A 16,677-nucleotide genomic window follows, 5' to 3' on the forward strand; every position below is an offset into this window, starting at 1 on the left:
AGTAATACATATGCAAGAATGCTTTAAATTTATGTATACCAATATTCTTACTGGCAAACTGATAGAAGAAGTCGTTCCATCAAGAGTAGAAATGGAGAAGTGGTTCTTAATTCACCGGCTGTAGCCAGAATTTTGCCTGAGGCACTCACACAGTGACTTGGTTGTTCATCTCAGGCTGATGAAAGTTCCCTGTAAGAAACATGTTCTGTCACAGATACCTAGAAGTGTACAGACTAAATGGTTTCCTGTGTCTTAAAAGACCAATATCGTCAATGTAACCCTTTGAATGTTGGTGTTTGAAAGCGGGGAAGTGACAGGCATAGACTGAAAGGCTCATGTTCCTTCAAAGATAAGAACATCAACAGATACCTTTCCAAATCCATTCACCTAGAGATTGTATCACCAGTGCCTCAACCACTTGTTTATGCTGTTCCTGAAGGAACCCGCTTTTCTATTTCTTTTTCCAGATAAGCCCTGTGAGCTCTTCTGCTCTCCGTTGGGGAAGGATTCCCCCGTGCTGGTGACAGACAGAGTCCTTGATGGCACTCCGTGTGGGCCTTATGAGACCGACCTCTGTGTACATGGCAAGTGCCAGGTGGAGTAACTTTCTCTTGTTTTATTGCTAGTGTTACGTGTAGCCTGGGGCAACTGTGTGTATCCTTGAAGAACAGGCACCCGTGGGGGTGGCTGAGAGGCTGCCCCAGAGGTGAGAGGGCAACTCTGTCTTATAAGGCCCGTTGCAAGTGCTCCAGAGCCTTGTGTCTTGGTCTGAGAACTGTGATAAATGCTCGAGGTATGAGATTATTTCTGAACAGCTGGGAATGTTTGCTGTGTGTAGTTATCAAATGGCTTGGGTGGGAAGGGACTTGTGTGAGGGCAGCAGATGGGAGTGGAAATCTGGCTTGCTTAACTGCTCCATTTTTGCTATTAGAGGAATCACTGAAAAAACACTGATGCTGCAAACTGGATTACAAATCTTCACTAGCCTGTTACAAGTGGTACATTGCCTCATGACACTTTTCAGGTCAAGCTGGTTCGTGCCTAGAAACGTCAAGAAAGCTTTTCAGTACCTCTTGCTCCTTGGTTCCTGCAGCTGCACAGGACTAGCTTCCCCTGTGTGATTTTTTTTGTTGACTATATTACTAGATAATGCCAAACTGAGTTACTGTAGAGGTCCATCAAGACGGTTTGAATGGCCTGTTTCTCTTGCAGTAAGAGAAAGTTTCTCTTCCTCCGACAAAATAGGTTTTAAAGCTCCACGCAATAGGGAATGTAGATTTAAAGGAGCAGATCCTGCAGCTCAGAGCACAACCCAAACCGGTTTTCTTTTGCCTCTCATCTCTGTTGTCTTGCTTGGGTCACATATAGAGCAAACCACACAGAGTGCAGGGTAGGCTTCCTTCTGCTGTACTGCAGTGGGGCAATCGATGGCCCCTTGGTTGTCCCTGGACAGACTGGCCAAACCCTGAACACACTTGTTTCCTTTCATTTCTAGTCAAACAAGTCAGGAATGGAAATGAAGAGTATTCTGTTCAAGATTCTTTGGCTTTGATTCCCTTTTCCTGGAGTGAAGGTGTGATGGCCTGTAGTCATTGCAATAACGATGATTGCTCTCTAGCCAAATTATGTACGGAACCAAAATTAGGTGTGGGACATCTTTGTAATCTTCATGGTTGGCTGGGCAGTGAGACAGTTTGTCACACAGCACATGGGATGCTTAGGGAGGCCATCTCTTGAAGCTGGTGTTTTCAGATGCCTTGAAAATTTAGTGGAGTTGTATAAGTGTATGCTAACTGGAGAGGTAAGGTTTGAGCAAGGGAAGGGAGAGGAGAAAATATTTATTTAAAGATAATAAATTACAGAAAGTCTTTCGGAATGGGTGCTCCTAGCAAAGTATTGCAGTTGGATTCAAGTCATTTGTCATGGACACTGTGACATAGCAGACACTTGGTGGGTTTTCTCTCCTAATCATGTGGCACATGTTCAGAGTTTGCTGCACAAATGTTAGTGATGTGAAAGACAGTTGAGTTGGCTACTGCAACATTGCCAGTGCTGGATTCTTCCTGGCAGTTCTTCTTGTAAGTTTATCCTCAGCTGGATTTATATCCTCTGCTGGGAGATCCTCTTTTCAGTATTAACCAGCCTGTTGTATCCACAAGAACATCTTTCTAGCACCACCCTTTACTTCCCCTGGCTTCACTGGAGATATCCTGGTTTGCCCTGGGGGCACAAGACACACCATATGTGGCATTATTTCTGATTTCTATGAGTAGTGTTTAAAAACTATGAATTTTTGTTGCTTTGAGCCTTCTAGGCAGGGAGATAGATGAACATGATACTCACCTGGATATGAGAGGCTCAAAGGGCATAATGCAGCTGTACCAAAAGCATAAATACAACAAAACAAGTGAAAAATCTTTCTCTGAATTGAATTTTGCCCTGCTGCAGGAGACACATCCCACTGTTTCCTACCAAGTGCTGCTAAAGAGGCAGTTTAAATTCAGTCCTTCTAATTCATTCAGGTGAAGAATCTGCACAGCAGGTTGCTGGGAAACAAAAGCTTGATTCTTTATGTGCTCTTTAATACAAAGTGCTTTTCATAGAGCCAGGTTTGTGGTGCATCCCAAGTTACTTAATTTTTCCCTGGTTTCAGTTGTATCTGAAAAAAAACTAAAAAATCTGTTAATAACCTTTTATAGAAAGGCCAGCTGTACACCTCCAGCTGTGTGCTGTTGACCATTACACTGGGCTGGCCAGTATTACTTCTCCAAACATTCAGATCAGCCACAGAAGGTAAATCAGACATTATGGCAATGTACATTTTCTTCTTCCAGTGAGGAGCAGTAGCTGGCTCCCCTCCAGATGAAAACCTTTATGAGCATAGAGCTTTGGAGGTACATCATGAAAAGCAAATTGCACTCTTAAGTCCGGGGCAACTGCCTTTAACCGTGCAGAGAGGTGATGACAGCTGCAGAACGTTCAGTCCATTTGCATCTGGCTGAGAGAAAATGCAAAATGATCAACTCAAGCCGAGCCGATTTGAAAGCCTTGCAAACTCATTTATAATACTCCTCTGTCTTATATGCACTTTAGCGCTGAGAATTGCCATATGTGACTGTGTACCCCATTTGCCACAGATACTTGCCTAACTAGCTGCCTATTAAACCAATTTAATCAGCATATTTATTTAATTACTCCTCCTTATTTCTTTACCCAGTGTAGACAAAGCCTGGCAACAAGGATTGCAGGGGGCCTGGAGAAGAGAATAAGTGCTGAAATCAGAGGGTGGTATTACTGTTATTTATTTTCTTGTGTGATCTTTCTAATTAAAGGCTCTCAAAGACAGAAATGACACTTGCCAGTGTAACAGACAAATTAGCAGTAACCATTGCCTGTGAAGATCTAGTCGAGGAAATGTAATAGCTCTTTTCCCTTCAGCAGTAGATGCTTCTAAATGAAACACATGCAATCGTTGTGGCATGATGAACGAAAGCACATGAACGTGGCAAAGAAAAAAATCTGTTCATGCAAGGAGAGGAGGATTTTGAGAAAGGGAACAGGAATTGATTCTCTGAAGCCTCAAAATACTGTGACTGCATTTGGGCACTGAGGGAGGAGAGTTTTTCTTCAATTGTACTTTGTGAACTTACTACAGTTTCATTTCAAAGCTGTGAGCTGAGCTCCAGTCTAAACAGTGTGAATGAAGCCTTTTGGTGTTGGCCTTGCTATATCCCTGAAAGAAAATCGTCATAAGCTGCATCATCCCTCTATTTATCACTTACACCTGAAGGCAGCTGGAGTGAGTAAACTTGGTTAATGCTTTGGGCAAGCACAGAAGTGTCAGAGAGTGAAGTCAGCCCTGATACCATCGTAGGGGTTCCTAAGTCACCTGGACTTTACACTCCTTGTCTTTGAGACAAGTCCTAAGGTCTTCGTACAATTTTGTCCTGTCCTTGTTTATTAGAGTTGTTTTTGAGGCTGTTTCGTTCTTGACAGTGACAGTTTGCCAGAATGAAGACAAAATAAAAGCTGTGTAAGAGCTTCAGGAGTTGGTCTCAAAAATTGAAGGGAGTGATATAAAGTTAAGCCTTTAGAGGAAACATTTTCGAGTAACAACAAAGGCACTTATCCTTACCGTCTTCTGAGCAAACTAGATCCCTTCTTCAAAGTGTATATGGGTCTTCCACCTTTCCTTCTTGAAATGCACATAGTCTACTAGCAAGGAGAGTTTCTTCTGAGATTTTTCAGAGGCAGAAAGCCTGTAGCAAGCTGGAGAACAAGAGCAGTCTGATGCATCTGAGGAGGAAGAGAAGGAAGAGTGCTCATCCAGGCTTTGCAGTCTTTCTCTCTCTCCCGCTTCCAAGGTTTGCTTTCTCTTACACAGTCTTTGCAGTTATGGTGAAGATGGGGTAGGGCAGCACAACCTGCAGCTCACATTGCTTTAATCTTCTCATACTTCAAGTGACAAGTGGCTTTCAGAGAGAGGATTCCCTGAGGGTTTTATTCTTCCTCGAGACTGTTTAGTGAATGAGTCAACATTCATGGAAGCAGCGCTCTTGCTAACCTCTTATGGTTCTTCACACGGTTTGTGCTGCTGATGTTAGCAGAAACCTGCTGGCAGAAGTAGAGCTGAAAAAGGTGTCAGATGTCACCCAGCAGTGGTGTGGGGAGACGACAAGCTGCTCAGCTGACTGTTATGACGCACATGACTTCGCGCTGGCTTTTCTCAAAGGAGGATTAGTCTGAGACTCATGATAGCATGAGAATTTTCCAGTGGGGACCACAGATTGTAGTTCAGCATGTAATCTAAGGTCTCTTTGAAAAGAGAGGCCTCCTGTGTAGCGGCACTGGGCTGGAGATCAAGGGCAGTCTTCGCTGTGATGTAACAGTTTAAGAGGTGAAGATACTTTGACTCTATCTGCAGTTTTACAGTGAATGTTTTGTCCTGTTGCATGTAGTTTTAACTTGTTGGTGAATCCACAGTACATTCAATGATGACAAGTCACATATGAGGCTCTTCTGGCAAAACAACTCATTCATTATAGAACTGATTACTTGCAAAAGCAATCGTCACACACTGTGAAAGGGGAGCACGAGTTTGGAAATGGACGTATTTTCAAGAATAGGTTTTTACAAATTGTATAGGCAGTGTGGCAGGAGAGGGCCACAGGTGGCAGAGGATAACTTGCAGTTGTCTACGGGACCTGTTGCTGGCAGTTTCTTCACTTGAGTGTTTTTCGTGTATTATTTATATTCCTGCATTACAAACTGGTACAAGATGTTCCAGACTGGGTATCTTGTCTCCATATAACCACTTGGCTTAGCACTGTGCTTTGATAAATTATTCAGTGTATGTGCACAAAAAAAAAAAGGAGGATTGTTTGAACTACAGAAACCTGTTGTATAACTGCCTTTTTTTTTTCAATTTCTGGGTCTGTAGCAATGTAATCAGAGGCCTAAAAGGAATATCAGAGCTTTTGAGGAGTAAGGAACGGTGACAAAAAACAAGACTTTTTCAGTATCTTAATATTTTTTATAGTGTACTTAGAGTGGGATATGGAAAAAAAAAACATGCTGTTTCCTATCTTGGAAGCTTTGGATTTTGCTTGTGGCTTGAACATCCAAGAATCAGGTCAGAGGTGTCAATTCAGGTGAAGGTGGTTTGGGAGGATCAGAAAGGGGTAGCTGCAGAAGGCAACCAAAGAACAGAAGCAAAGGAGTCCCTGGGATGGGAACAGGCTTTGTATTATTTGCGTGTTCACTCATACAGACTGTGTTGCTGCCACAACACAGGGCTTTTGACAAGTAACCTTCAAGCTCTACATGTGAAAAAATGTTTATCAAGAGTAATTGCATCTAGCACCTGCATGAACTGCTGAGGGATCTAAACACAAAGTCAATGGGCAAGTGTAATTGTGTATCTAGTGCAGGTAAGATAATGTTAATTTAATATAGGCAGTGCATATCTCCTGTTCCAGCAGAGCTGCTCTGGTTCAGATAAAATCTGAAGGCTCAGCAAATGGCAGGAGGATACTTGCTGAACTAGCTTCTACATGGACTCCAATTCATCACACACAATTTGTTGTGGAACGGAAATAGCAGTAACTTAGAGATGGACTTCTTGATTAGGGATCTAGGCTTACCGTCCTGTACAAATCCTGACAGACACCCATAATCCTCCGCAAGGGCAGTTGTGTTTAAAACAAAGAAATAAGAATTCTTTTCGCCTCAGATCCAAACGTCAGTTTCTCACATATGTACATTCCTGTTTCATGTGATCCATCCCCAGAGGTATCAATGGACACTGGACATTATGGTCAAAAAATTGGTGGTGTAGATGAATCTGTCATAACCAGCATGCTCTGTGCATGATTAATTTGTAAAATGGCACATGTTGCATCAATAGCTAGTTCAGCATATGGGAAGCATTACAGTTTTGTGAGCCTGCAATGTCATTTCTTACACAGGGTGGGTGTATATAACAAAAATAATTGTGTTTATATAGCAAAACACACTCACGCAGGCTGTATCAATTGAGCTCTTGCACAGCCATTGAAAATATGAATAAAAATATCATTAAAAAATATCCAGGCAATACAGAAAATAGTTCACATAGAAGAATCCAAATGATGTGTATTCAGAAGAGGAAAGGAGTTTTCCTATGCTGGAGCCAGCAATGACTGAAGCTGGAAATACCACCCAACAAGCAGTATTTTCAGATGTTTAATTATAAAAATGAGAAGAAGGGGGAGGGAGAGAAGGAAGGGTGGGCTGAGATGTCTGCTCAGAGAGAATGAATTTCAGGCCTTTGGCTCAGTGAACATGCAGTTACCCGCCAATTTAAAGGTCAATGGATAGTTCCAAAACATGGTGTGAGAGTAGGAGACTGCCTGGGTTGGAGCACATTAAGAAACCTGTGGATATGGTTGTGACTGTCCAAGCAGGGGACACGGAGCCCCAGAAGACTGTCTTTACGTTTCTTGCCGTGTTTTAATATGGGCAAGGAACTGGCTTTGGTTAAACCCCACTTCCTCTTTGTCCAACTGATGCTGTTTATAGCAGTACTGCCGCACTGCAGGCTTCCAACCGCTAGTGCAGGCAGGAGATGGAACTCCTGGGTGGTGTCAACATCAAACCCTTTGCCAGAGTTGTGGATATCACTGTCCAAGTCCATGCAGGGTGGTACAGGGAAGCTCCAGGAGGCCAAGAACAGGGCTGACAGTAGCGAATGCTCCCACAGACAACTAAACAGATGGTCGTTACACCAGGCTGGCTTTTTACTTTCTATTCTTCCTTCTGAACAGTTGAGCTCCAAGTGCCCTGCTCACCCCTTAATGGGTAGAATGGTAAGAATACAAAACCACTTCCCTTCTCACCAGTCCACTCAAGACTGATGGAACTGAGAGTATCCAGCAATTGCTGCATGGACTACTCTGTGGACTCAGTCTGCTCACTTGCAGGATAACTCTTGGGACAGAAAACACACAGGCTGTTACTTATAAGATGTATTTCAGAATGTAAAATTTCCCCTTTCTGCCTCTTGATTAAAAAAAAAAGCCCCTTCGCTTGTTTAGTGTGCTGGATGTATGGGACACAGCACAAAACAAGTTAGAGACAGCAGAGATCAAACGGATCCCTTAAACTATTTGGCTTTTAAGGGATTGTTTCTGCACTATGAAAACTTGACTTTTGAGCAGTGAAACTTGGAAATTTCCCTTTGCATAGACTTAATTAAGCCCTCACTTTTTTGAAAGCTTTCTACAAGTTGAGCACAGCTCTACCTATTTTAATGACTGACAGTTTAAATGCGAGTAGCGTACGCCATAATGCCACTGAGAAGCTGATGATGCACAGACTTGACAGATCTTTCCCCACCTCTGGTGGGGCTCAGGCCTGAGCCTCTGGCCCCCAGTGCTGTAATCTCAGGGACTTTCTCACCTTGGAGAAAGCTGGGCTTAGCTCTCAACAGTCCAAGAAGTGCTGGCAGATACTTTCCTCCCAGGAAGGAGGATGCTCACTGCATTTTGCTTCCTCACCCTCCCAGCCCTATCTCTTCCCCTTTGTGCTTGTTTTAAGAGTTTAAAGTTGATGGGGCCTTCAATTTACAGGACGATCTGTCCTGTGGATGGCGGGGATGGTGCCCTTTAAGGGAAGGCTGCAAGGGCCATTCCTCGTTCCTGCACTCATGAGGAATTAGGGTGAACGTGAAAGGTAGAAGAGAGCAGAGGGTTTGGGAGGTATATTCGTGGATTCAATGGGTGCTCTTTCCGTGCCTTCAGAGAGGGTCTCTCAAGTCAGTGTGTCAGTGACCTGCTACATGTGGGAGGAAATGGCTTGTCTTGAACCCCAGTGTCAGAAGAGGGGGAGCATATTCTTTCCGAGATTTTGCTGGCTCACCCTGGTTTGCATTATCTGGGAAACTGCAGCATAAATGCAAAGCATGTGATTGCTAACCCCCATTCTCTGCCTGCCTCTGGTATAGTCCTACAGACTCCTCGTGTAGCGCTTGGAATACATGTGGTTCAACACTCATTATATTCCCTTTATTCATCTGTGTGCTCACATAGTGCTAATAACAATGCAGTACAATAAAAGATAGCACTGGAGTCTTAAATTAAATGCAGCCCTTCCAGTATCTCAGCAGGGTGGCAGGCAGGCATATATTTCCAACTGCCTTTCAGCAACCCCATTAATAAATCATATTTATTTTCCTGGAAGGAGAACTGCTGGGACATCCTTCTGTTCTGGGGGCAGGATTGCATTCAATATCCCAAAATTATTTGTTGGACATGGGTGTGAAGTTCAGACTTGAGAATTGCAACTGCCAGAAACACAATGGTCTTCCTACCTTCCTTTGGTTCACATTTATACAGGGTTTTTTTTTCCTGTAGTTCTTGCCCACCAGCTTACATGCTGTTCCAGTTAATGAGCAGTATTTCCCTTGTATGAGTTTACAGTGATCATCCTTTCTCAGCATGCGTCTGTCTAATGATTTACCCAGACAAACGCTGCACCAGAACACGTCTCAATGCTGGCAGGCTTTGATCCCTGTAATACATCTGGACTTAGGCAGTGGCCAGTGTCTTCCGAAACAAGGGAAACATTTGAGTTCAGGCCCAAATTACATTGCTTACACGCAGACAGTCTCAGATAAACAGCCCAATTGCCCTTAGTATTTCCCTCTTACCCTATTTTTCAAGATGTTTGCTGTTTTGATTGGTCCCTAAGATATCTCTCCAACTTTCCTCTGGCTTTATTATAAGAAGGCAAGGAAGGGAGAGACCCAACAGCCTTATTCATACAAGTATTATTAGTGACAGTCCTGCTAACTCAGTTGCCAAGAAACTGTTTATCTGCAGGGAATAAATCTTTTGCTTATTTTCTAAAGTAGAATATCTGCTAATAATTTGCATAATGACAACTCTTATTTCAGCAGAAATTTATGTTTTAAGAGTGAATTGCTGATTATTTTGAGGGTCTTACATGGATAGAAAACAATTTACATAGACAAATGACAGTAAGTATTGTCAGCCTCAAGATATACAAATGTGCAGTGTTCACCGTCATAACCTGTAAGTGCTTTGTGAGTAGGAAAGATTGCCATGACAGTCTCTATAGCTACAAGAAGAATACTGTGACTGCTCCAATAATGCCTGTCTGTGGAAGTAAAGCTGCAGAATTTTGTTGGAAAAAGTGTAGGTCGATACAGAAAATTATGAAAATACCATTTAAAAAGAAGTTTTAGGTGAAATTGTTACATTTTAAAAAATTTTTTTCATGGTTTACTGCCTAAGCTTAATACAGTGCAAAAATGTGGAAAATTTCATAATTAGATAATCAATTTTATGGTGTAGATTGGCTGAATATGAACATGACCTGCTTCCATTTAACTACTTTTGCATTGCAGGTATCTTAAGTCACCTGATTAATGAGGTCTTTTTTCACTTATTTCTGCAAAAGTGTATTCAGAACTGAATGTTACACTCTCTGTTAAGATTCTCATCCGAAGCAGAGCTCCTTCAGTGAGCAACTCACTGGAACTTGTAACAGCATTCTGAATTTTTGTGTGGTGAAGGTCTATGACCAGGATTCTGGTAACTTGAGTTCATTTTTATTCAAGGAAATCACATTTTTCTCTAAGTATCACAGTAGTGGTCAGTTTCTCTGGGATGTCTTTGAGCTCCTCAAATGGAAATTGCTAAACAGACATGAAAATTTGTTTTAATCTATTGTGTTTAAAGGAAGTTAGAGTGGGTTAGTATGAGATCTGTGATGATATCTGGACTAACTAGTGTTTGTGAAGCTGTCTTCAGTTAAGCCTGAATCAAAGTTCATGCTCTTAGTGTTAGAGAAATGGATTGCTGAATAACCAACTCAACGCTGTTCCAAAGGAGCGCTCCCCTGACTCACAGTGTTCTCTTCCCAATCAGATTTTCAGTCCAATGTCTGTCTTAGGTTTAACCTCAATGTTTGGAGATACTTTGACCTTGCAAACAAAATAATGGGGACCTCTGGTTGTTGTCATTAGAAAATTGGCTGCGATGGAATCATTGGCTCAGCTGCCAAAGAGGATCGCTGTGGAGTCTGCAGTGGTGATGGCAAAACCTGTAAAGTGGTGAAAGGCGACTTCAACCACACCAAGGGGATGGGTGAGTAACCATCACCAGCATTTTAGTGGAGTGGAGGTTCTCTAACTGCTTAAGGAGAGTTAAAGAGGGGTAGTAATGGCTCTTCTTCTTGAATAGCATTGGACTCATCTGCTCTAGAAAACACGTAAGAAACACAAAACAAAAGCCCACTCAATTCATATATTCTGTCTGCTTCTTGTTCAGGTGCCCAGATACGAGCCATTGCCTCTGTCTGAGATTCAGAATGAAGTTATGTTCCTCATTTCGGGTGTTGCTTTTTAATAAGAAACAAAAACAGTATCTTTTTCCAGTGGGAAGGAATTTTGATTTCAGCACCATCTTTGAGCTATTTGAGAGCTCAAAATGATGCATGTTGTAGATGATTCTTGTTATAATCAGGATATTTCAGCTCAATACAAGAGTACTCCTCTCTGAATATTTTTACTGATTCCTTGCTAGCAGTAATATCCAGTGTAGGATACAAGAGCTTCCAGTCAGAGTTAAGGCTTTCCCCTCTTGTTAAACATTAATGCGTATACCACTTGGTGTTTAAATTAGTCTTTGTTCCAAGAGCTTCTGTATTGTGCTTCTGAGAAACCTGTTATCACACATCCTAATCAGGCAAAGGGAGGGAAAGCCAGATTCAGGACTTGCAAGCTGTTCCAAGACGAAGGAATTGTCTGGAAAAAAATGTTTCATGTTCGGTGAATACAGAATTGCCATTTCTGCCTGGAGAAACATACTCAACACATGCTGCTGCAGGATTGAGATAAAGATTCCCTTTAAGCACGCACTGCAATTCTGTTTAGTTATTAAAGCAGCACTGGTGCTTAGCAGCTTCCTTTAATCAAGGTCTCAGCACTGAAGTCTGAGGCTCTGATTATGTTCATTGACCTCTTCCTCTGAACCCTCCTCATCATCATCTGTGGAGCAAGCCATGATGTGTAACCTCCTCTGAGATTCAGGTAGGATTTCCCACCTGAACCACATCTTTCTGGAGCACATTTGTACTGTCCAGGCCAGCCCGTTGAATGATTTCCTGCATTGTTCCCTCTGGCTCTTTTGTCCCAGTTATTTTCCACCTACTTATGTCAAGGCATTTGCATTTGATGCAAATGGTGGGAAAAAAAATCTCATTTCCATTGAAAAAAAGGTTCTCTGTTTCTGTAGCAGGTTTTATAGCTGTTCATGAAGTTCTTAATTGCTCCTGAAGAGTAACTGTCTTTTATCTTCTCTAATGAGACTACAAAACATCTTGTGGAGATAAATAAGAAATTTCTGGGTCGCTGCCAGGAGGTTGCACCCGTTTCCAACTAGACAGACTGCTTGAGGGTGGTAACTTTACAAGGCTGTAGGAACAGAACAGTTTCAGCCTTGGCTGGCTGTCTGGCTGCCAGGACACCACAGGAGGTTTTCACCCCCAGCGCCCTGTAAACTGGTAAGAAGAGATGACTGACAGAATTATGGTCAGTGTTCAAGCATTGATTGATCCTCTTTGCTGATCGTCTCAGAAGCACAAACGTGTCGAACTGTTGCTTTGTCAGTGTAAATTGTCCACCTTTACCCATCTCACATAATCTATGAGATAGTTGCTTTTACAGTTATAGTCTCATAAACATTTAGTAGATGTTTTGAATTACTAATTTTAAAGGGAATTAAATTTCATGTGGAAATAGTTTTTAAAAGTGACACACATGATATGCCAAACAATCTTCTGCTTGGTCAAAAATCATCTTTGCCTTTTAATTTTTTTAATTATACTCTTTTAATGAGCATTCTAGCCTACTGAAATGGAAAGAATATTTACAGTCTTTTGATAGTTCAGTGTTGATGTTTACCTGCTTTTGAAATTCTTTTATGGAAGATACTGAAAACAGACTTGGTTTCACTTACCACTCCCAGCCCCGATTCTGCAAACATTTTATACATCATCATGAGTTACTCCCATCAGTTTCTATTACATGCTGCTGGCTTGCAGAATCGAGTTGTTGGGTTAACTTACTGAATCTCACGCAGTAGGCAAAGCTCCAGAGTTGGGTCTGAGGTATCACAAGCAAACATGAGGTTACTCAAGAAAAACTTGTCCTTATTTCTTTCGATTGATGTTTAAGCAAATAATTACAAGGATCTGACAGAAGTCAGGGCAAAGGAGAATACACGGTACGACTGCGGTAACAGATTGGGGGCCTGGATGTGTAAACGATTCCGCAGGTTAGGGGCGAATTCCCGTGAACTTGCTGCAATCCAAGTCAAGGCCAACACACTGAGTCAAGTACGCTGATTTATTGTTTCAGAAGAGAATAGACTTCAAACATCAAGACATTGATTGTTTTGGAGTGGTGGCTGGTTGGGGAATTGCAGCTGCAACCTTTGAGCCGCATCCTCAGCTGCTCTGCACGTGGGACTCCACTGACTGCAGGATTGGTCCCTATCTGTCCTGTGTTTGCAAATTATGTTGTCAAGCCCTATTAACTGACTAAATCCATGCCAACTCCTTTCTGTTTCTTAGTAACCAATAGTCATTGTAAGAAGGTTTCCACATGTGTGATGGCAAAGGCAAAGGCCGTTCCCAAGTGTTTCTCGTGTAAGATACTTGAATGCTGTTTGCAGTGTCAGTGGGTGTTGGTGACATCCTTTGGTGCTGGTTCTTTATCTTCTTCTGGTTGTATTAGATGGGGAGATGAATATCAAAAGCCATGGATAAGCTTCAAGTCCTTTTACTATTTAGCTTGGTTTATCAAAGATACCAAGTACAGATCCTGGCCTTGTAGAAAACCTACCTGCATGGAAGCAAGCCAAATTTTCAATAACCAAGTAGAAGGAACCATGCCTATTTCTTTTTTTTCCAACCTTAAGGTTCTGCCATGCTGGTGGGTCGTGATGGTGGAACATGCAGAGTGCCTCACAGGAGCACCATCAGTTCAGATCTTGCCACCTGTCATCTGGAGTGATCCAGCTGGAAATGGATTCCATTTCTCTTTTGGGGAGTAGGTCAAAAGCCTTTATTTGTGATGCTAAGTGTCACACACGCTCGTGTGCAGCTGGCTGGCTGAGGGCCAGGTGAATGCACTATTGCAACTGAGGTTTACTTTTGAAAGGCAGCATGCCCTGTAACTATTCCTACAAAATAAGTTTTTAAAAATGAAACCAGACTTGTTATGAGGTCTCCTTGCCACTGTACAGGGGACCTAGAAATAAAGGACAGCTCTTAGGCTTGTAGCTGTCGGGTAGCTGATTTGTCACCGATGATTTCTGCCCAGGCTCCAAGGCTGTGCCTGTAATGCTTAGAGACCTGCACTGAGCAGGAGATCTTCATCTGTCTCTTGGTTTTTCTCAGCCATACCAAGATTTTCATTGCTGCCCTTTGCTTGCGAAGGACCATAGATACTTGGAATTTTTCAATGTCAGAACGTAAGAAGGTGAGGTGTGCCAGTTGTTGCAATTATCATTCTGGGAAGTGAGGAGTGTATCTTTGTTAGCAATGATTCTTTTTAAGTTGGTGAAAAAGCAGGGTTTTTTATTGTGTATGCTACTTGTCCAGGATGTATTTAAAAGAAAGAAAGGATACTCAAACAGTCGTGCTATAGTGCTGGCTGAGAGCATATTTAGCCGGCACAAGAAGCAGGTTTTTTGTTAGTAGAGTTTACATCTAAATGATGGAAAAATAGAGCCCGGGGGCTAACTCTGGGGTGTCTCATACGGGTTTAAGCAGAACATGCAGATTAGAAATCCCAGCAACCAACTTCACAGCAATAGTAGGAGGCTTTGAAATCTATCCATGGCTCTCCAGTGAAATGATTTTCTTCCAAATGAGCTATCCCATGGCTGGAAGCGGACAGGTGCTGACGGAGCAATTACCATCAAGCTAATAGCAACTGAGAATCATCACAACTGTTCAGGAAATGGGCACGTAATTACCACTGGACTTATTTCTGCTCCATTGCAACAACTAGCAGTCAGCAAAAGGTGCAAAATGCAGAGGGTCATGGAAGCTGAGATGCCCATCTGGTACTTGTTCCTAAAATGCTGAAAGCTGTGCTGGCTGTGACCAGCAGGTGGGCAGGGTAGTCTGATTTGCTTGGCTTCTACCCCGAGATCTTTTTTTAAAGCGCTTTTGGGAAGTTTGATAATGGGATGAGCACTGTTGATTTTCTTGCACCTAATTTTCATGTGCCTTCAGCCATGGGATAATTTTTCCTTTGCCTCAGAGTCCATCTTTCATTACAGTGTGAACCAGGAGAACAGTTTTGTAGTAGATCGTCAGTGACATTCTGAAGTTCACACTAAACTTTCTGTTCTTTCTGGGAATAATAACAATGAATTTTCCTGTGTGAGCTGCTTTCCTCTTGCAAATCTCTCCAGCATTTAAATGAAGATACAGTAGCCACTGTTCACATATTAATCTCCTTGATGACAAAGCCACCTCTTTGTTCTGGTGTCTCTCCTAATACGAGTTACACCATATAATTTGTATCTAGGATTTGCTTCAATCACAGTCTTACATTCCTGATACGCTGACATAATGCAGATTATCCAGAAAGATTGCTGCATGCCAAAGTAGCTGTTCCCAAGGTGGAGTATACTACATACAGCACTATAAATTATCGAATAATGAAGTTCTCCTGTTGTACTTTCAAAGTTTCATCTTAACGGGCTGATTTATGGGTGAAATTACTAAAAATACTGCCTGATAGTTGCCAAATCTCATCAGTCTTTAGCCAGTTCCTCATTTAAAGCAGAACCTTAAGTGCAACCTTGCAAATCCCTGCATTGCAGACAATTATCCTAAGACCTAAGAGATCTGTGAGAGTCGTTGACTCAGAGCCAACTCAGAGACTTTTTTGGTCTTACTAGCTGACACTTTATAATCTTTCTGGCAATCTGCAGTTACAGTTTGCTTAATAAAATGTGCCTGGAAAACAGTGGAGGTGTTTTCTGGTGCAGTTATCTCAAAAATCAGGAATTGTCTGTGACCAGAAGCCTCACAGTAACTCTTAAGGACCAGACTGGAGTGGTGGTAATGATGGACATGATATGGTACGTTTGCAATAGGATTTGACCACTAGCTCACACAGTATTGCTGGAAATAATGAAGGAGAGTGTCAAGATGCTCCTGATGGGACATGCCCAAGAATTCTGCTTCATCTCTGACAGGACTGCAAAGTGGTTTGCAGTTCACTGACAGAAGAGTCAAGGTCAGCAGTCAGGTTTGTGCCACATGCTTTCAGTGAGGTAGCACAATATGTTTCTTCTGATTCAGGAGCTTTGAGTGCAACCCCCCCAAAGCTATCAATCAGGATTAGAAATTACATGAGGAGAAAAATCTGGTCTAAGACCAAACCAAACAGTCTCCAGAACTAATATGCTATTAATAGCTTACACTCCACTGTTTACTATTGTAAAAAGTGACATAAAAGTCAGCTTTTCCATGTGGTGTTTCTCTCATGGCACAGTGATGAAACAAGAGTATGTTTATGGCACTAGCTGAACCTCATGCACAGCTCTTCAGCTCGCTCGCCTCTCGAGCAATGTGACACACTCCTGGCTGCTGCAAGGTCAGGGGACCGATCCAGAGTTCACTGAAGCTAGTCATTGCCTTTCCACTAAACTTGGTGGAAATTTGTATCCAGCCTCTGCGCATTTAGCTCTGGGTGCTTGCGTCTGGCACCTGGTTTGAAAGATAAATAGGTAAATAGTCTCGCAGTGGGTCTATTAAATTACCTGAAACTTGGGCATGTTCCAAACTGGCTTCCTAAAAGGGTGTTCAGGTGTGTCACAGGGCCTGTTTCCCCGTGGTGGACTGTCTTTAATCCCGCCTTTGCTGGGTGCTCATGTCTGGTGGTCCCTGTTGGTTGGCTGTGTATGCAGATGCATGGGGTGCAGTGAGGATGTTTTGAGTTCTGAAACATTGTTTTAACTGTTACTTGGTATCTTAGCTGATGAAAAAAACAGCTCCTGGCAATATCTGGAATAAAATCCAACATTCATTTGCTTTGATTTTTTGTAACAGATTTCAGTATTGCCTTAAAAGAGAAACCCAACAACCCTG

The 16,677-nt window shown here is 42.3% G+C and overlaps 1 protein-coding gene across 1 annotated transcript in view; it reads left to right on the forward strand.

Annotated features, from left to right (window-relative positions):
- The window catches only part of ADAMTS17 (ADAM metallopeptidase with thrombospondin type 1 motif, 17), a 162,329-nt gene that overhangs the window by 97,139 nt on the left and 48,513 nt on the right, over positions 1–16,677 (forward strand). The window contains exons 12-14 of the mRNA XM_009865321.1: positions 468–595; positions 10,529–10,649; positions 13,138–13,212. Coding sequence (XP_009863623.1) covers positions 468–595; positions 10,529–10,649; positions 13,138–13,212 — 324 coding nt within the window. The remainder of the gene's footprint in view (positions 1–467; positions 596–10,528; positions 10,650–13,137; positions 13,213–16,677) is intronic.

Source organism: Apaloderma vittatum, unplaced genomic scaffold (assembly GCF_000703405.1).
Source record: "Apaloderma vittatum isolate BGI_N311 unplaced genomic scaffold, ASM70340v1 scaffold9032, whole genome shotgun sequence".
Classification (NCBI taxonomy): Eukaryota; Metazoa; Chordata; class Aves; order Trogoniformes; family Trogonidae; genus Apaloderma; species Apaloderma vittatum.